General features: G+C 52.6%; 1 protein-coding gene and 1 long non-coding RNA gene across 2 annotated transcripts in view; one reads left to right on the forward strand and one right to left on the reverse strand.

Annotated features, from left to right (window-relative positions):
* Window positions 1-20,793, reverse strand: part of SHB (SH2 domain containing adaptor protein B) — a 135,484-nt gene that overhangs the window by 68,967 nt on the left and 45,724 nt on the right. The window contains exon 2 of the mRNA XM_061425716.1: window positions 16,518-16,638. Within this exon, the coding sequence (XP_061281700.1) occupies window positions 16,518-16,638 (121 nt within the window). The remainder of the gene's footprint in view (window positions 1-16,517; window positions 16,639-20,793) is intronic.
* On the forward strand, window positions 8,506-10,765 carry LOC133252788 (uncharacterized). The gene is made up of 2 exons (XR_009738079.1): window positions 8,506-9,069; window positions 10,507-10,765. It is a non-coding gene; the product is annotated as an uncharacterized LOC133252788 (long non-coding RNA).

Genomic DNA, 20,793 nt, shown 5'->3' on the forward strand with positions numbered 1-20,793 from the left:
GCCTTCTTGCAAAGGGAAACATGTAAAGGGGATTTAGTGTTCCTGTTGCTCTGAGATCTCACCACTACGGTTTCAAGGCACTAGTGACCAGCAGCTGGCTGCTCGGTGGGACGAGGAGGCAGTAGGGCCAAGGTCAGACCAGACTGTCACCCCACCAGCCTGGACCTCCAGACCACAAACGGCTCCATAAACTGTAAACTTCCCTGAGCCGCAGACACTCCAGGGACCCGTGATATCTCCCCCAGAGTGAGGCCAACTGTTTTCTGCATCGCCTGTTTTCATATTCAGGAGAGTGTGTGCTCCGACAGCCCCAAAGTCATTATTTGTGTGCGAGTGCTCATTTTTCAGGGACAAACAGGAGCTCTAAGAACCCAACTGACGATTACGTTTGCAGCATCACACCAACTTCAAAGGCAAACCTCAGACGTGTGCAGAGGAAAGGCCTGTTTTCATCCCATTTTGACAAGCTCTTCCCGAGTGCAGGGTCCCACGCCAGACTCTGAGGGATGACTCAGGCCTGGTCCAGGCTGCTGGAGGAAAGAAGGGCTCAGTTGGGACCCAGAGCAAGAATAGGAAAGAGGGAGTGGAGGCACTGTTTGGGTTCCGGGGTTGGGGGGCGGGGGACGTGGGGCAGGGAGCCAGGGGTGGCTCCTGGAAGAAGGAGGTTAAGGTGAGAACTGATGCAGGAGAGCAGAGGTGTTGCCTGGAGTCTGGGGTCCCTGGGAGGGGCTGCGTGCAGAGGGAGGCATGGCTTGTGGAAGACCTGGAAAGCCTGGGTCTGTGGGGCTCAGTCAAGGTGTTTGAACAGGGGAGTAACATCATCGGGCCATGTCCAGGGAAACCATCTGGAGACAGCAAGAAGCAGGGATCTGGGAAGGGTGTGTGGGCAGGCTCGCCTGTGGCCCCTCACTTGATCCTCGACAGGTCCTTCCTCTCCCTGAGAGCTCCCCTGATGTGTGCCCTGGGGACACGTGGGACTCAGGAGCTCAAATGCCCCTCCTCTTTACGGGATGATGTATGTGTAAAATGACAACCTTTTAAAATGTATATTTTAAAAGATTTTTTTAAAAAGTAGGCATGGTGAAATCTGCTCCATTTGGAAGCAGGCTTCTCTGGAAAGATAGCCCCCAGGATCTCTGGTGTGGCTTGAGCTCTGGTCTGCAGGGTGAAACAGGCCATGTGGAGGTCTGGTGGTGACTGGTGACAGAGAACAAAGGCTGCAGCCCTGCCTGCAGTGCCCAGGAGGGCATCTGTGCGGAGTGTCGAGTGCCAGGGCCAGGGGGCTCTGTGGAATTCCACCCTGTCTTATTGCTGCTACTGCCACCACCAATGGAGATTAGCACTTTAATCTCCTCGTGACCAGGTCAGAGCTTTGACTTTAGAGATGGGAAAACTGAGGCCCACAGGGGCAGTGCCTTGCCCATGCTTAAACCAGGCTGTGGAGCTGGGATGAGCTCCAGAGTCCTTCAGCTCACGATCCCCCACCAAACCACAAAACGCCCTCTACCCTGGCCCTGTCTAATCCAGTCACTCACAGATTTCTAGCTCTGTGAAACTAACAGGCTGAGTCTGCAAGGCTGTTCCCCTGCCACTGACAACTGCCAGAGGAGGGGTTTCTGCTCCTCTCTGCAGCTCCCAGTGCTCAGGACTTGCAAGGGGGATGGTGGGGATGTCAATAAGATACCAGAATGGATGTCCATGCCCCTGCAGCAGAGGCAGAAAAAGAAGGAGGCAAGAAGTCAAGGAGCGTAATGCTGCTGGAAGACCAGACCAGAGTGCCAGGAATTGAAAGAGACCTCAGGCTAAAGTGAAGCCTCTCAAACCATGGGACCATCTGTCCCAGAGTCATGGAGCCAGCTATTAAAAGGCAGATTCCTGGGCCCCAGTGAGAGTGTATATTGGTGCAAGGCCTGGGAATCTGCATGTGCAACATCTACCTCCCCTGGCTTCCCCATGTTGACTATGACACAAACTGACGTTGGAAGGCCCTGAACTCACATCTTCAAGGCGGCCTGCCCCTCCTCTTGACCCAGGGTGGCGGGCAGGGTGTTGGACTGACACTCTTCATGTTTCAGAGATCAGCAGAGATGAGGGGCCTCTTGGCCTCCGGAGAGCAGACCTGGGGGCAGAGAGCGTGGGTGGGTGTTCCATGGAGCCTTCATGTTTCCTGCACGCTCCTGCCCTGGTGGACCTGCTCTGAGGCAAGCGGGATGCTGTCTGCAACATAGGGCTAACCTGTCATCTGGGGACTCTAGCAGGGCTTGTCCTCCAGAGTCACTGCAGGCTGCCCTCATCACACCCCTCTAATGTGCAAGGTACTTTGGGCCAGAATGGCTTCTCTTGCCCCGAGTGCCCCAGAGGACCAGGGGTGAAGAAGCTCCTGAAATGAATCATGGAAACTGGACTGTGTGTGCGGAAGCCAGGCTTATGGTCAGGTACTGGGCTCCGGTCCTGGTTTCCTGTGTGTTTTTAGGAAAGTGCCTTAACCTCTCTGAGTCTTCATAGCCCCGCCTACATAACAGGGATAAACACCACATGTCCTGTCCTGTCTACCTCCCCAGGGTGACATGAGAATTAAAGGAGCATGGATATGTGCAGGTCAACAACACAAGGGCTATTGTTAGGTGGTTTTTTGCTATTCTTTTTTTAAGCATTAGGAAAAAGGTGTGTTCTTTTCTTCTAACGCTAGAGATCAAGTCAATGTGAGGTAAGCTGGCATTTTTTTTTTCAGCAGTAGGCTTCCACCTGGCTGGCCACTTTCTCCAGGAAAAGAAACCAGGGCTCCTTGTAGACAACTCTGAATGGGCCTTTCATAATTCTGGAACCCCAAGTGCGTGTGTGCTGTTTATGTCAGTACTTATAAAGGGAAATGGAACCACCCTTGTCAGGAGAGGAGATAATCGTCCAGTATGTCTCCCTGGCAGAGGCACTGTTGTGTAATTAAAGATGATAATTATAGCTCCGCGTCTAGTGTCAAACCCAGGGCTCTTTCCAGACGCAACTGAGCCTCTCCTCGTGCTGTGTGAGCAAAAACACACAGGCTGTGGATGGGAGGGCCCAGGCAGCCCTGTCCCGGAGCCTTGGGCGGCTCCTGTGTGGCCAGTGCTTCCGGTGTGACCTGGAAACTTTGTCCAGGACAGCGGGGTCCTCTGCAGTCCAGCCTCACCGCAGGATGAGAACAGGTGTCTGGGGACATGGTCCCCAGACCTAAGAGCAGGAAGGAGGGCCGGCTGGCTCCAGAGGGAACCCAGGTTGGTTCCCTTGGAGGGCACATACTCACTGGCACAGAGCTCTCCCCTGGTGCCCACCAACAGTCCTCCGAATGCTGCCTTGAGCACTCAGTCTCCTCCTCTGTCCATGGGATTCTCCAGGCAAGAATACTGTTGTGGATTGCCATGCCCTGCTCCAGGGATCGAACCTGGGTCTCCTGCATTGCACGCAGATTATCTGGGCTTCCCAGGTGGCGTTAGTGGTAAAGAACCCACCCACCAATGCAGGAGACACAGAGACTCAGGTTTGGTTGGTTTGGTTGCATGGAACCCTTGGGCTTCACAGCCTCCCCAGGACCTGGTGCCCACAGCCTGGAGTCCATTGGAAGTAGCGCTTCATCTGAAATCTGCCATCCGTTTCTAGCTGACTTTGACCTGAACTCTGCGTGGTGTTATTGGAGACCGAGGTGACTCCTTGGTCTCAGCCTCAGAAAGAGAGTCTGCCCTTCTCCTGGGAATGTTCAGGACTGAGGCAGGGTAAGAGGCTGGGGCCCAGAGGGCAGCCGGCAACTTTCTCTTTGCACTGAGAGCTTCGGGATTTACAGCAAATCTTTGTCCAGATGAAAATTAGTTTCAAGTCTAGGGGGCACACAGGCTGTGTGTATTAATAACAAACAAACCCTTCCTCCTAATTTCTGGGTGCAAATTATGAAAATCATAAGAACATTGCCTAGTTTCCTTTGAGGCTCAACTCAACAAGATTCCTTTGCATGAAAGCCTAGGCAAAGCTTTGGTAGAGGTGGGTTGCTGAGCTGGGGTGGAGGGGGGTTGAAGGCGGGGTAGAGGCTGGGGAGCCAAGAGCCAAGGCGACTGCCTTGGGTGGGTATCTTTCACAATTCAGAGGCCTCCCTGCTGCCTGTGGGCCAGTCCTGCAGCTCCTCCTTCCAGGCCTCCTTGGCACCTGGGCTCAGCCACGCCCCCGCTGCCTCTACTCCCACCACGCTTCCCAGCCCAGCCACCAGGTAGGGGAGTCTGTCCTAACCCATGCCACCCCCCAGCCCAAGCAGACCAGTCCATGCCCTCCTCTGTAGTCGCCAGGGATGCACGTCTATGCCCACATCTCACATCCTCAACCACTGACGCAGTTCCATGGCACGGGCCACCTCCCCCTGGAATGGCCTTCCAGGGGGCAGGCCCAGGTGCCTCCGAACTCCCAGGACTACAGGAGCTCCACAGGTGCTGGGCAAAACCCTCTCCTCAGCTTTACCCTGAAGGGCGGGGCTGCCCCTCCTCTACCTTATCGGTGCTGACACCACCCACCCTACCCTCCAACCAACCCTCCCCCTTCCCCCAAGAGCAGCTGGGCCAGCACTAACCCTTTTCCCAGCAGACTGTCCGCAGAAGCAGCTCTGAGCTAGGGAGTGGGAATAAAGCCCTAGAAGAGGCCAGGGAAGGCGGCGGCGGGGCTGGGAGGTGCGGGGTTGGTGTGGTCCACTGGCTGTTTTTCAGTTCTGCTGGCTTATGCAGTTGTGTCTGGAGCACTGCAGCCCCCACTTTCAGGTGTCTGCTTCTTGTCACTGACGGGGGTGGGAACTGACCCCCACAGATCCATCCAGTCTGACCTGAAAACTGTCGATCCCTCTCCACCAACCTCAGCCCAGGGTCCTCCACCTGCCCCCCACCCCTGCCTGGCTTCTGGAACACAGCTCCCAGGATGCCAGAAATCTCCTTCATGGCCCCTGGTTGTTACTCAAGGTTTTGCTTCTGGGCTTCCTAGCCAGTAAAATGGAAACAGCCCCAGGTACTGCCTCCCTGGGCCTTAGAGAGGGTGAGGAGGGTGCTCTGCAGGACAAGGTTCCTGATGGAAGGCTGACCGGTCAGTTCTGAATTAGAATGAAGCTGGTGGGTGGGATGGGAGGGCTTCGGGGGAGGGCGAGCCTGAGCTGGCAGGCTGGGCTGGGGTCAGAAGGTGAGGCAGAGCATGAGCAAAGCACTGAGTTAGAGTTGGAGCCCAGTGAAGAAAAGACGGACAGGAGCAGACTCTCCCCCATCTGGCACTGTGCCAGGTCCGCTGGCTGGCAGGGTCAGGTGGGTGAGGCCAAAGATGTCCCTGCTTCGGCAAGCAGGATGCTGGTGCTGAAGAAAGGTGTGAGGAAGGCTGGTCATGTGAGGGAGACCAGGGTTCAGACACTCGGGCGCCCAGCTAGACAGGGAGGGGGAGGGGCAGCTGGTGACACCCTGAGCCAAGGGAGGGTGACAAGGGCAGTGCAGAATGAAAGGCCTCCCAATCTGGAGGACACTGCGGTTGGGGCCTGGGGACACAAGTGTCTGTGCTGGTCCCCGCATACAGACCCAAGGCCTGGGAGTGAATCTACAGAGGCACAGGCAGCGGGCTGAGCCCAGTATCAGAGAGAGGGACAGGAGGGGGACCCAGTGACCAGGACCAAGGGGTGAGCTGGCCAGGGCGTGAGACCCAGCTCTGGACCTGGAAGCCTATAAACTTGGAGGGAGAGTTTACCAACTGTTTCACAACATTCCACCCAAACCAGCACATTCTGACCTGGGGACATTCTTCAACAGAAAGTTCCAGGCCAGTATCTCAAGCACTGGGTGCCAATAGTCTGACAACAAGACTTCCAAGCCCTGTGGTCCCTGTGGTCCCTGCCCTCCAGGGGCCCCCAGCCCAGCAGATAAATTACAAAGCAATGTGGTAAGCTCTGTATCAGTGCGATTGCACAAAGAGTGATTGTGGAGCCCACAGAGGGGCTCAGGCCCCAGGAGGTGACCCCTTCTCCAGTACATCACTTTTCAGGTCGCCAGGTACAATTAGAAGCATGCATTCTGGAAAGGAGGGAAACGAGACATTTTATTTATTTGTGCTCACACTGCCAGTTTCAAAAAAGGACCAAAAAGGAGGCAGAGTACCATGAAAACACACAGACCAAGCTAGGTGAGAGTTGAAAGGCAGGATTCCCCAGGACGAAGAAGAAGGGTAAGGAGGTGGAGGAGGAATAGATCTCGGGCACCTGCCAAGTTGTCCCACAGACAGAAAGTTTGCATCAAAAAAAAAATGCAAACCCATTGTTACTCAGCATCCTTCCCTCGAGCGGCCAGGCACTGACCCTGCAGGGAGAGGGGGCCTGGAATTGGGCACAATTCCAGGGAGCCTCCATGACTCAGCTTTCCCATCTGCAAGATGAAAATAATGGCACTGCTTCCTCCCGGGTGCCTTAAGGAGATTCTCGGCATAATCTATAAAAGAGCCCTTTAAATACAGCACTCTGTCACTGTTACAAACTTGCAGAAAGCCAAGCTGAGCCCTAGTTAGAGGAGGGTACAATTAATTAGTCAAATAATAGGGTGTGAGGGCAAATCACTAATCTCCCTCTTCAGGCTTTTGGAGGGGCAGAAACTCCGGTGGGCGGTCTCCTTGGGTAGGCCCTGTCAAGCAGCTCCAAACACATGGAACGCAAAGGTGCCACATCTGAACCCACTGAATCTTCCCCCGAGAAACTTCCTCCCCTTCTTGAATATGACAGTCCCCATTGGGTAACTGACACGTTCATCCTCCCACTCCCCAGGATCCCAGCTCCTCCCTCCCTCTCACCCACTGCACCCGACGGGCAAGCTCTTCTATCCCATCCACCTGCTCCCACCCACAGCACCCCACAGCCCCGGCCCTGGCTCCAGCCTCAGCCCCCTGGCCTGGATGACTGTCGCAGCCACAGGACCAAAGAACCAGTTGCCCTGCCTCTTGCTTCTCTTTGCTCTAATCCATCCTCCGCACCCAGGTGGCGTGACTTCCTAAACGGCTTCCTAACCTGCCCAGGATGGGTGGTGTTTCCCCACAGCCTCCGTGCTCTGCCCACACCCGAGGTGCGCTGCTGGGTGGATAGGGGATGAAGGAGCTTTGCTGCCTGGCGTCTACTTCTGGACAGCACTCCCATCAGTCTCTGTGCCTTCAGATCTTTTAATGTCTCTCTGGAATTCGAAAGGGCAAGAGGCAGGGGTGGGGAGGTGAGCTCCTTAATTTCACATTCCCATTCCTTCATTTCCACCTTTGGGAGGATGCCTATTTCTCTCAGAGCTGCCAGGAGACAGAGAGGAATTAGGTGCTGCGTTCCTCGGGTCTGGAACCTCACACCTATGAGGCTGGTGCCAGCACACAGGATGGGGCTTGCTGCTCTGAGAAAATTCATGACAACCCCTAGAGTTCGTGCTCCTGCCCTGAGGCCAAGAAGAGAGAGGAACACAGCAGCCAGCCCCTGAGCCAGAGCTGTGCCCCTCTAACCCCAAAGACAGCACTGAGACCATCCTGCCTCCTGAAGGTGGCCAGGGCTCTGGAGACAAGTCTCCATTCTGCCCTTGACTCTGAGAAAGCCGTTGAGCTGCAGTGCCCAGAGGCCGCGGAGTGTCTGCGAAACAGACCTCCCAGGACCAGAGTTCCCAGAAATGAGTTTATGGGAATCACGGTTACGTAACACTCCCCTTTGATCCTGCACCCAGAGCGAAAGCTTCACAAGAACAGGGACTCGGCTTGTTCACCACTCAACCCCTAGAGCACAGAATGGTGCCAACGCACAGTGGATGCCTGCAAACATCCATCCAATGAACACACGCATCGCACATGGCTCCCTGACTCAGCCCTTGTGACTTCAGACAGCGGTTTCTTGGCAAAAGAGAAAAAATTGTTTATAGCAAGTAGCTGTTTACTGTTTGCTTTCTTCCCATTCATTGATTCTTCACCTAGACTTGTTTCCTGGGCTCATTCATTCACCTGGTAAATAGGTACTGGGCCCAGAGATGTGAGGATGGGTAACACCCAGTCCTCACCTTCAAAGAGCTCTCAGCCAGGGAGGGAGCAGAGGGAGGAGGCACCACTGGAGACCCCAGGGCGCCCCGCAGCACGGAGACAGAACTGATCTCCAGGGTAGAACAAGGCACCAAGCGTCTCCTGCCCGACTCCCACCCAAGGTCAAGCCAGCTCCTTCTCTGCCGCTCCCCCCCCACCAACTCAGCAACTGGTTAAACTGGGACTTCCAGATCTGTCACCCTTCAAGGAGGATGTGATGTCTCTGGGCTCCTGAGGGGGCCCCAGCATGTCTGTCACCCAGCCCCTCGTCCTTGGAATTAATTAACAGCCTTACACATTCAATGACTATTTACTGAGTCCCAACTTTGTGCCACATACAACTTTAGCTACTGAGGTTACAGCAGGAACATAGCGGACATTTCTGCCCTTGTGAAACCCACATCTTAGTGGCAGACAGACTATAAATGGATGAAGTGTGTTAAATAGCAGAGTTAAGGAACAAAGTCAAGCAGAGAAGGAGAGGCAAGAAGTGTTGCAGATGGGTTGAAATTTAAGGTAAGTGGCCAGGGAAGGCCTCAATGGGAAGACGGTTTCGAGTCAAGATGTCAAATGTGGCTCTGCTTAGCGCCCCCTTGCCGTGCAACCCACCCTGGTCTTCAGGAGCCCTTCCCACCCCTTCCTGTATTCTCTTTTCAGTGTCATTCTGCTTGGCCTGTTTCATACTACAGACACCAGTGTTTGAGTCCTTGTCAAGCTCCCCATGCCACCAGGGGCCCCTGGAGGGCAGGGGCCGGGGTCTGGCACACAGCAGGAATGCCATCAGTGACTGTCAGCTGTCCATGGCCTGTCCCAGTCCTGTCAGAACTTTCCTGAAAAGCTGAACACGCTCAATGTCAAGGGTCAAAAGGGCAAGGGGCACTCGGGGTAAGAGAAGAGGAAGTGACTGCCAGTGTGGGCCTGCTGGTCACCACGGGAACCTGAACTTCCTGCTGTCCTCCTCAGCAGGTCCTCTCCCCACCCGGCCTTCCCAGTCCTGGAGCTCAGCAGGTAAGCAGCACTGGGTGTGTGTGAGCTGTGCTGTTTCTCAAGAACATGAAAGTCATTGGGTGACTAATCCAAAATCTATTTACACTTGATTATCTCTTTCCTGTCTGGTAGGTAAGTCATTCTGGTAAATGATAGACCAGCCAGGGAACTCTGCACAGTCCATGACCAAGCCTTCTATCTGTCAGGCAGGAGAGTGCCTGGGCAGGTTTCCAAACATTTCAAAACCAGGGCAGGAGCCCTGTGTTAGAAGTCAGGAGACCTGCTCTCACACAGCTTGTGGCTATGTGACTCTGGCCAGCTTGTGCCCCTCTCTGGGCCTCATGTGGAAAGAGGATGCTCGGCAGAAAGACTGCTCTTTAAGGGGAGTGCTATCTGCCATCCCCCAGCCGGTGGAGACCTGTGACGCTCCCCCTCCCCAGGACAGGTTGGAGCCTGAGGCAACTAGGAGAGCAGGCAGACGGAAAGGAGCATGGGGCTTGTACCGGGTGAGGGGAACGAAGGGTGTGGAGACTGTTCGGATAGCCGGGCTGTGGAGGAGGCCAGGTGAGAAGGAGAGACGGGTGCACAGACATCCTGGGAGCAGAGTCCACTGCTCCACGGTGCTACAGAGCTAGGAAGGGCCTGGGCTCAGGGGCCCAGACGGAAAGGCCCTTTACTTGCCCACTACTAAAAGGACAGGAAAATGGTGTTGCCTCAGGCTATTATACAGAGAATAGATAAACAACAAGGTCCCACTGTATAGCGTAGGGAACTGTATTCACTACCTTGTGATAAACCATAATGGAAAAGAATATTTAAAAAAGAATGTATAGGTGTGTATAACTGAATCACTTTGCTGTGCAGCAGAACTTAACACGCTGTAAAGCAACTATACTTCAATTAAAAAAAAAAAAAGGGGGGATTGCCTCAAGTGGGAGGGCAGGGACGACAGTGAACATGTAAGGAGGGCAGGAATCTCAGGCAGGAGGCGGCCCCTCTCTCTGATGGCCAGGCAAGACTCAGAGGGCACCTTCTCTGAGAAGCATTTGCTAGTGTTTGGGGATTTCATTCTGGGATTCAAGACTAACAGCTCCAGGAATGGCATCTGGAGGTGGCCATCCAGAGGGTACAGACTTGAAGCTCCTGGGACGGTGCCATGCCAGCTCTTCCTCACAACCTGGCAAGACCTGGGCTGCTGCTACGAGGAGGGCAGTGGCGGCAAGGTGCGGGTGGGGTTGTCAGGCCTGCCCAGGACAGCCAGAGAAGCCCACTGTGACCACAAAGGCAGGAAACCTAAGGGCTTATAAAGACCCTCATTGAGCCTAGGGAAGAAGGCAGCATCTGGTTTTTCAGATGAGGCAACTGAGGCCCAGAGAGGGGAAGCAACCTGCCTCAGGTCACACAGTACACCAGAGCAGAGCCAGGGCTAGAGTCCACATTCCTGCCTCCTCCCTCCAGAAACAGGCCGCCACTGGAATACAGAGACTTGAAAGTGGTACACAACCATCATTCTCTCAGAAAGCACACTGCCACTGGAAGAGGCCACGCCAGAGGATAAGAAGATATGAAAGGATGACCCCACCTGCACCTCCACCTTTAAAATCAGTGACCTCCCTGGCAGTCCAGGGGCCAGACTCCCACACTTCCATTGCAGGGGGCACGGGTTCGATCCCTGGTCCCGAATGCCATGGCCAAAAATAAAAGTAATCAAATCAAATCAGTAACTGGCTTTACCTGGAGAGTGCCCATGAGCACATGGAGTTTAAAAGGGCATAAGGCAAGTCGTGAGCAGCAGGGCTCTGTGTGAAATGGTTTTCTTTTAATTTCCTCTTATTATGCTATAAAGTTGATTTTATAATAAAAACATGCTAAGGACTTTTAAATGTATAATTGCTTACATATTAAAAATTATATGAAATGCTTTCAACTAATGCTTATATGATTCATCCTGTGAGATGACACTTTGAACAATTTTATATAGGATGGGGGGTGGGTGGGGGGAGTCAAACCTCAAAATGAGGCCTAAGTAACTGTAAAATTCCCAGTTATTTTTGCAGACCCTCTGGGAGTCCAGGACAGATGTAAGTGCATTTTAGCTAAAGGCAGGGGCTCCAGGGGGTGCTGCTTTTCCTGGTTCTGCTGCTTACTTAACCTTTCTGAGACTCAGTGCTCTCATCTGTAAAATGGAGATGATAGTAGTACTTAAATCTCATAGGTTCCTTGGGAGGACTAAATGAGCGCGTCAGGGAAAGGGTTTGGAGCAGCGCCTGACACAGAGGAGAGCCCTCTAAAAAAACAAACTCCCACCTTCCTTGTCACCACCATCACCGTGGGCATCTCTGAGAATTCCTGGGGTTGAAGGCCTGGGGAGGAAGGATCCCGGGTGAGAAATATTCTGTGCCTTTAGGGTAACAAGGGCCTGATGATCTCATCCATCTTTACATGCTCTTGCCCCGTGCTTTTCCTATCAGGATCCTATCAGAAGCCTCATCTCCTGCCACTCCTCTCGGGCAGAGAGTTCCCACACCTCCATGCCTTTGTTCAAGCTCTTCCCTCTGCCTGGCTGCCAGGCCCAGCTCTCACCCCCACCATTCTCACCTCCCACCCACCTGGGATGGCCCAACAGGAAGCTGCTGTCTCTGCTCTGAACTCTTGGAGGTTTACAGCTCACCTCCACGCACCAACCAGCCCTGGGGTCCATGTCTGTCTCCATGCTTCACAGATATTCCCAGAGGCAGAGGCAGTATTTGCCTAGGCTACATGGTCCAGATGCCTACACAGCAGGGCTTGGCAAAGGCTCCGGGTACCAAAGTACTGCAGAGGACCTGGGAACCAACTGCTCCAGCGTCCTGCTTGTTTGGCCACCCACTTCCAAATGGGTTGGAGTTAGAAATGCAACCTACTCCAGCATTCTTGCCTGGGAAATCGCATAACAGAGAAGCTTGGCGGGCTACGGTCCATAGCACTGCAGAATCGGACATGACTGAGCAACTGAGTATGCATGCATGCACTCCAAATGGGCAGGGCCCCAATGGGGACTGGTCAGAGAATTCAGCAGCACAGAAAACCACGTGAAGGACCAAACAGGCCCTCTGCCCCCAACATCAACGATCTCAAGCACATGTACGAAGTTTGTTCCTCCACCCAAGACTCACATCAGTGTTACATGCCTTGTTTTACAATGCGGTCCCCAACACGCTAAGCACCCTGGCCCACACAGTCACCCCAGTGGGCCTGACTCAGCCCAACACCCTTCCCTCTGCATCAGTAGGTGTCTCTGTGCATCTGGAGCTCTCAAGTCCCAGCATCAAGCCTCAGGGAAGAAGGAGAGAATGGGCTGCAAAGCAGGGTTTTGGAGAGGGGTGGCATGATTCTACCAGCTCAGTGGGAGGTTTGGCCTGGGGACACTAAAGGTAGACACAGGGGCAGGATGGACATCAAGAAGTGGTATGATCCTTCCTCTTCAGCGCACACATGGAAAAGGTCAAGACCAGAACCTGACCTCAAGGGATGGGCCAAGGAATAAGAAAAGGGGAACCAGGACTGAACAGTTGCTGTGAGTCAGGCTGGCACTGAGAAAGGAAGCTGCCAGCCCTAACCAGATCCTCTCCTATTCAGAGCTGGTCTCAGGTGCTCCCTTTGTGGGACTGGTCCTAGGTGTCTAATGACAGGGCAGGGCACAGTGAATCAGGACACCCTGGAGCTCAGGGCTGGCACAGGCCTAAGAGGTAGCTTGAACCAACCACACATCTGAGACTTCACTACTTTCATGTCCTCTCCCAGTGCTGGTTGTCTTGCCTCTGCTTGGATGCCTCTAGGGATGGGTAACTCAGTACTTCACAAAGTAGCTTCATATTTAACCAGAATGTTTTAAAAAGTCTCAAAAGGATCATGACCTTTTTGAGCTTCAGTTTCCTCACCTATAAAAAGGAAAGCTGGGACTGGGTTACTAGCTTTCCAGGGGGGTTCCATAGAGCCCTAGGTGTTAACTCCTTAACACCTAGGTGTTATCTCCAGAGCTGCTGTTGGGGTGAGAGAGGTGATCAGGACAAAAAGTGAGGTCCAGGCATACATGGATTCTGAGGCTCCATGGAGACCTGACCTCCATCTTGGAGCCACAACCTAAATCCCATGGATGACACTAGGGGAGCCGACGGGAGAGGGTGAGCTGAAGCAGACAAGAGGAAAGTGGGTAAGAGGAGCCCCTGGAAAAACAGGCATGCTTCTCCATGCACTCCATCCTAGCTACAGCCAATGGGGTGGCCTGAGTTCTCCGTTCACCAAATCATACCTCCCACAAGCTCTCTACCGCTTGCTGCGTGGTGCCAAGACTGCGGAGAACAAAACCTTGCCAGTTAATCATAGGCCCCCTACTCCACATGGGCCATGATGAGGAGGCTGAAAATCAAGCTGGACAGACCCTACGTAGCTGTTAAACAGGGTGTTGGCAGACAGCACCCCCAACTGACTACCTGGCTATGTTGCCTTGGAGCAATTACTTAATATCTCTGTGCCTTAGTTTATCAGGGGAATGGGCACCTACACTTCAAAGAGTAATGGTGAAGATCTGACAAGAATTCACACCAAGTGCTATAAACAAGTATGAGAGAACTTGGCAATGGCTGCCACTGCTGCTGCTGTTATTACTGATCTATCCTTCCTTAAACCGGGAAAAACAGAATCACAGAACGTGCCACCCAGGGTCAAAACAGCTAGTTCACAGCCAAAAGCGGCTACAAGTACTAGTGACTGTCCACTCTAAGGCACCTGCTTCTCAGTGAGAAACTGAGGCCCACTTGGTGGCAAGTGACCATCCCAGATCTGCTTGACATCAGCCTGGTCTCCTTTCAGACCAGTATAGAGAGGCACGCCATCTCAGGCACAGAGGCCGTGCTCATCCCAGGAGCATTATTCTTACATAAAGAGACCTGCCCCGTTACTAGAAGCTATGTGCACTCACACACATAAATATTACAGCATCAAAAAAAGAAAGGTCACCCTAAAAGGTCGAACGTAAACTTGTTCTGTGCCACCCCTTGCTGGGCTGCCATCCCTGGCACCCACCTCTGTCACCTCCCCTCCCATGCGAGCTTCACGGCAGCTCAATGAGCTACTTCCTGGAACACTTACACGGTGCTGGCTAACCCAGCCCCCAGCCCCGCCATCAGTCACTGCGGTGATGGTGATGTTACACACAAGGAATTCCAAGTCAAAGGAGCTGCTGCAAGGTCATTACACCCAGAAAATGTCCAGTTTAATCACCTATTTCCTTAAAAACATAAAAACGTGGGTAAATTTGAGCATAGTCTCCAAGGTACGAAGAAAGCACGGAGCAGAAAATAGAAGGATGCTTCTTTGGACAGAGAATGCCTGAGATCTGAACAGGTTTCTGGTAAACTCAAACTGCCCTGCATTGGGCCTTGCCCCTGTGGGTGTGCCTCATTAAAAAGCCAAAGTCCCTCAGGACAATTCCACCTGGCAAATCAGCTCCTCACCGCTGCGGTCCACGACAGCACCCAGGAGGAGCCCGGCTCCACTCCAGAGACGCTGAGCAATTGCAGACTCTCCCCAAAGTCTGGCTCGCAGCAGATGCTCCCACCCACCCTTGTCAGCTCCCCGCCCCCATGTTCTGAAGATGCAGGTCTGGATCTGTAATGCCTTCTCCCTTTTTTGCTGGTGGGACCCCAGGGAAGTGACTTGTCCAGAGCCTCCATCACCTGTGAAATGAGACAACACTTCCTTTGCAAGGACATGGTGAGGCTTAATGAGTATGTATGTCAGAGCGCCCACAAAGGCTCCTCTGCCAAGAGAGATCAGGAAGATGGGAGAGGGCATAAGAGGTGGCCCTCGGGAGTCTGACCAGTTGCTTCCTGACTCAGCCCTTCACAAAGCAGCCTGGTGTTCTGGAGCCTACACAGGTAGCCAGAGAATTGCTTTCCGTGAGCAGGAAGAACATGAGGCAGAGTCCTGGAAGCAGGGCCTGGACTGATACTCAGATTCTTCAACAATTATCCTAGAGGGTCTCCACAGCCCGAGAGAAACATTCAACTCAGGCCCAGCATGTGCTAAGAGCTCAGTAACTGGTGCTTCCTTTCCCTTTCTCCTCCTCCTCCCCCTCCTTCTTCTTCTCTTCAATATGTTCTTTTATTTTTTATTTTACTTTTTGGCCACACCACATGCAGGATCTTAGTTCCCCAATCAGCGGAAGCACAGAGTCTTAACCATTGGACTGCCAGGGAAGTCCCTCCCTTCCTCCTTTAAATTCAGAAGGAATCAGGAGAACGTGCTCAAAAACATGAACACCAAATAAACAATAAGAGGGTCACAGAAGGAGGCACCTGAATCCCAAACCCTAAGACATATGGGGCACCGACTCAACAGGCTCAGAATTCAGGGCCACCTGCCTGTGGTCTGCAGTACATGGTGCCCCTGCTCACATCACTGTCCTGCTCAGGTTAAGAGCAGGCCAACCCACGAGCGTTCTTCCATACCTGGACCATCCTCCTGAACCAGGGGGCCCCTCATGGAGGGGTTCTCCCCTGCTTGTGATCTCCCTACCACCCGCCCATGCCTGGGGTCTGTCAAGATGGCTGCTATCTGATATCTCTTAATTCTTTAAAGATGCTCTGGAACTTCCCTGGTGGTCCAGTGGCTATGATTCTGTGCTCCTCAAGGCAGGCGGCCCAGTTCGATCCTTGGTCTGGGAACTAGATCCCACATGCTGCAACTAAGGATCTCACATGCCGCAACAAAGACTGAAGATCCCGCATGCCACAATTAAGACCCGGTGCAGCCAAATAACCATTTTTTTTTTTTTTAAGATGTTCCAAGTATTATTCTGGTGAAAACAGACCCCCCCAGGATACCACATACCCGGCCACATTCTTCTGGGCCCCACACTGCTGCTCTGACAGGTTTCATTATCAAGGGCCAATAGGAAAACAGTTATAGGAGGAAAGTCTCTGTGTTTCCTATAAACCTGCCACAAAGACCATGGTGCTTTAAGCTGCTTCCTGTCCTAAAACAAAGATTTTCTTGGATGGGGGCAGGGATAACTTTGTCCCTAAAGACCTAGTCTGCCCCCTTCTACTAAGTAATAAAAGCAAGGTAACCCTGCCTGTTTCTCTTATTGCCCTGGATGCTAGGAAGCTCCAAGCTTTCCACCTCAAAAGCTGTATCTTTTTTGAATTAGAAATTCCTAAGGGAAACTCCCCCCACCTCCCCACTTACTTCTTGATGAATTCTTGATGAATTGTACTTAGTACCCTACTATCTCTGGACAGTCACTGTGCCCTGCTGGGTTCTTCCTGAGGTCAGTGAAACCTGAACAGATAACCTGTGGTAAAGATTCAACACAGTGCCACCGCCCCAACCACCACCTCCAAAGTACACATCTTCCCCTGCAGAGGCTGGCTGGTGACCATGTGACCCATCCACCTCCCCGCAGAGTTGCAAGTGTCTGTGCTTACCAGTCATGATCCTCTGGGCCTCATAGGGCTCCATGTAGCCTGCGCTCTCTCCCTTTCCTGTTTTGCTTTTGAGATCATTCTTGGCATCAAAGGGGTCCGAGTAGTCATCAGCGATGGTCACCTGTAGAGAAGATGGCAAGGGTGTGAGTCCACCTGGGGCTTTCTACTTCACTTCTGTTCACAGCCAGGCTTTGCTTCAACAAATATAAACCGAGTCTGTGCCAGGTGGGCAAGGAAGGGGAGGTGGAGGCAGGAGTCTGAACTGGTGCCCACCAGCAGGGAGCTCTGATTCTTGCAGGGGTAACAGGGAACCCACGTTGCTGTGCTCCATCCTAAGGGAGGGTCCTGGGCCTGCACAGGTAGGATGGCTGCTCCAGGCACAGTGAAGTGAGAACAGAAGCACAGAGGCAAGAACCTGGAGGGCGTCTTCGGGGGATGTGACTTGCTTAGAGTAATGGAATGAATGTAGAGGGAGGAAAGTTGGAAAGGAGCTCGCAGAAAGCCCAGAAATGCTGACATGCTCCTGGTGCTGGCTGAGGCATAGAAGAGTTTGTCTCGAGATAATTATGTCCAGCGTTCCACTTTCCCAAATCTGGAACACAACCATGCCTTGGATAATCAGACAACAATTCGGTGAGATCAACGCTCTGCAAAGATGACTGAGGCCCCAGCCGGGCCCAGTGAAAACACAAGAGCAGCTCGGGGATGGCCAGACAGACTGCTAAGGGCAGCGAGGGCCTTGGAAGCCACATATCAGAAGACTCTCCTGTGACAGATGAGGAAACTGAGGTCTAGAGCGGGCGGGGGCTGAACCGAGACCCTTGGCTGGTTCCTCTGCCTCCTTCCTGGACTCCTCATTTGTCTGTATTCCAGAAAACAACGAAAGTTCCACAACAAACAGAGCAGTCACCTGGAGCCAGGTGGTGGGGGCAGCCAGGGGAGTCCCCGAGATCATAAAAAAATCTGAGTTTTGAATACTTCAAAGCTTTCTCTTTTCCCAGGAGAAAGGTAAAAATTCCCAGTTGCATGCTAAAAGCAAACACAGCAACTTTTCTTCTCATTGGAGGTGCCCCTTGGGGCACCCTCACCAGAGGGGAAAGCACAGGTCCCTTTTCAATGCATCCTCGCTCCACCAAAACTCACTGTGACTTGGGCTCCTTTGGTCCCACATCTAGCAAAGGGCACGTCCTCAGCCTCCCAGCCAGGGCCACCCAGCTGCCTCTTTTGGGAGGAGGGGGGCAGGTTAGCCTGTCTCTCAACCCTTGGGGTTTCATGAATTGTTATTTAAATTGTAGGTTTAATTAGAAACCACAGGAGCCTCCACTCTCACCCAGCTCCTGGAATGTAAGGCATTTGAGGGGCCTGTAAACCCAGGGGAAGGGAAAAATCCCCCTTTGTCTGCCGGGTAAGTGGCAGTTTGTGGCAGCAGCCCTGGCCGGGTGAGCAGAGTGACCTCCAGCTGCCCGGAATGTGATGCCCACGTTAGGACCGCGGGCAGCTGCCCTGTCACCAGCATGTGGCCAGGACGGCCGGCGGGAGGCATTGCACACAGCAGTCACTGCTCCCTGAACAAGGGCAGGCTTATCCGTGAAAGACCCAGGGCTGGGGCACCATCTGAGCATGTGCGGGGCCCGCTGCCACCGCTCCGAAGCGGCTGTGGGTCAGGCTCTAGTCCCAGTGGAGGCGCTTCCAGATGCTGACATTGTAATTGTGGCCTTTCTGGGGACTCCCTGAGCTCAAATGACACGGGCAGGGAGAGATGGGGGAGAGGAGTGGTAGGGCCTTTCATGTCTTCCATATGATATTTCTACTCTACCATTTGCAGAACACATTAGGGAGAAAATTAGACACGTGAACCACTGTCCTACAGAACAGCTCAGATGCAGATCTGGGGTGCATAGGGTTTTGTGTCTCAGAATTCAAATGATGAACCTGCTGTGGATGACATGTAATCTCATTTCTCTCGTCCTCGCCTTCCTTGCAGTCTCTTTTCTTCGTGAACACACTCCGACTATTCTGCAACGAGGAAGGGAGCAAATATTTCCCTAAGAGAAAAAAAATCACTTTGGGGGGATTAGCTGGGGAGGGTGCTCGGCTGCGTAATCTAGAAATCAACATTCCAGCTCCTCCCGGAAGTGCTCAGTAATTTGCAAACACGGAGGCAAGAAGGATACAAACCAAATCTTTGTTCGCCCTGGGACGGGAGCTCTGGGAGGCCTTCGGTTCAGCAGGCGCTATCTGTATTTTCTAATTAAAATGAGATCTGAGCTCAGGCTGTCATGGGGGCCCTCAGGCTGCCTGCCCTGCTTGCTTCCGTTTCAATAAGAATTTACAAATCCCGAAACCAGGGAAAGCTCCTGGTCTCTGCTGACATATGGTTCTAGTTATACCTGCTGACAGTTTGAAAATCCTTCCGTTTACAAAAAAACAGTTTAGAATTCTGTTAGTTTAAGAAGCAAATCGGAAGGTTCCTAAAAATGTATAATATTTAATCAATTTCCTTTCAAACTTCAAAGTAAGGTTGGTAGAGGGGAGGGAATTTGAGGTTTAAGCAACGTGAAACTCGGCAAACACTAACTGAGCTGTCTGACCTTTCACAAAATCTTGTCCTGGTTTTTGGAGTAAAAATTTAACCAAGAGTTAGGAGAGTTGAGTAGGGAGCTTAGCCATGCAATGTGCCACCGGCCTCAAGGGTGGCCACTATCCAAGCTGCCCAGGGACACCACGCTTTGCTTTAAAATGCCCCTGTTAGTGGACAAGTACCTTAAATCTAATTAAACAGTTCAAGCAAAAGGGAGCCAACCGGGACCCCTCTGTAGGTCAGGCCACTCAGGTATACAAGAAGCTTTCCGTGATTTTGATCTTGAATAGGCAAACACCCAACAGGGCACTGGACCCTTCAGATGGCCAGTTTGCCTTACACAGGCAGGTGCAGAGCTGAGAGGGGAAGCCAGGCCACTGGGCCCACCACTCCCCAGGGAGGAGAGCAGCAGAAGGACGGCTGTTGAGTGTGGCTGCCTAACTAGATGTGGCTGCCTAACACGTCGTCTTTCATGGTTTTGGCCTCCTGGGATGGGTGTACTGCCTGCCCCTCTCCGAGATAAGAAGCCAGGTATGGCTAAAACCCAGGCAAGCCTTTTCTTGCTTTCAAACAAAATTGGAGAGTCCCAGGTTAGCCAGTGGCCCTGAAGGACTTTCATAGGTTTATAAAGCGGTGAAACTGGAGCGGGGCGGGAGCGAGGTGGGGAGGGTGGGTGCTGTCCTCAAGAGCCCTGTCCCAACCTCCCGTTTTTGTACATGGCCTACAGCAGTCCCTGGCGGCTCAGACAGTAAAGAATCTGCCTGGAGTGTGGGAGACCCAGGTTCGATCCCTGGGTGGGGAAGAATCCCTGGAGAAGGAAATGGCAACCCACTCCAGTATTCTTGTCTGGAAAATCCCATGAACGGAGTCTGGCAGGCTACAGTCCATGGGGTTGTGAAGAGTTGGACACAACTGAGCAACTTCACTTTCCTTGCCTTTCCACAGCAGTCCAGAGGATTCTAGAATCCCAGCACACTCAGTGCCCCTCTGACAGGGCTCTGGAGTTAGCTCCACAGGCCTCCTTTCTGCTTTGCACACACTGCTGGGTGGAACTGGTCCATCCCTGACAGCAGTCTGAAGCCTGGGTTTTCGCGAGGATTTAGTTTCATGATGGGAGGTAGTCTTTCAATTCACCCCCAAAGGGAAGCACTAGAGGAAAGTGGGGGCCTCCACTTGGGCACAGGCCCACGTGCTTTAACGAGACAGTGGCACTTGTATGGAGAACCGGGTCCTCTCTCTCCACAGGCTCTGGGTGGAAAGGTAAATGGTAGAGCCACTGTGAAGGCTAACTTTGGGCAGAATCCACTAAACTCCAAAAAAGCACGTGGTTTGACCCAACAGTTTCACTTCTCTGTATTTATTCCCAAATGTGCACAAGGGAGACTTGGGCAAGGATGTTCACTAAAGCAAGTAATAAAGAGAAACTTCAAGAACCTTCTATGTCCATCAATAGGCGAATTGCTAAATAAACCGTGCCAGTTTCTACTAAGGAATATTATGTTTTAGATTAAAAAAAAAAAAAAAAGCAGTCACTCTAATGCTATTGCACCAACACTGCTCCATGATATAGCTTTGAATGGAAAGAAAGCAGGTTGTAGAATGATAAATACAAGATGATACCTATTTATGAAAATTAAACAGAAACTTGTATCTCTATTTGATGTAACAAAAATGTCTGGGGAGACAGACTCTTCA

The sequence above is a fragment of the Bos javanicus genome, chromosome 8 (assembly GCF_032452875.1).
Source record: "Bos javanicus breed banteng chromosome 8, ARS-OSU_banteng_1.0, whole genome shotgun sequence".
NCBI classification, from domain to species: Eukaryota; Metazoa; Chordata; class Mammalia; order Artiodactyla; family Bovidae; genus Bos; species Bos javanicus.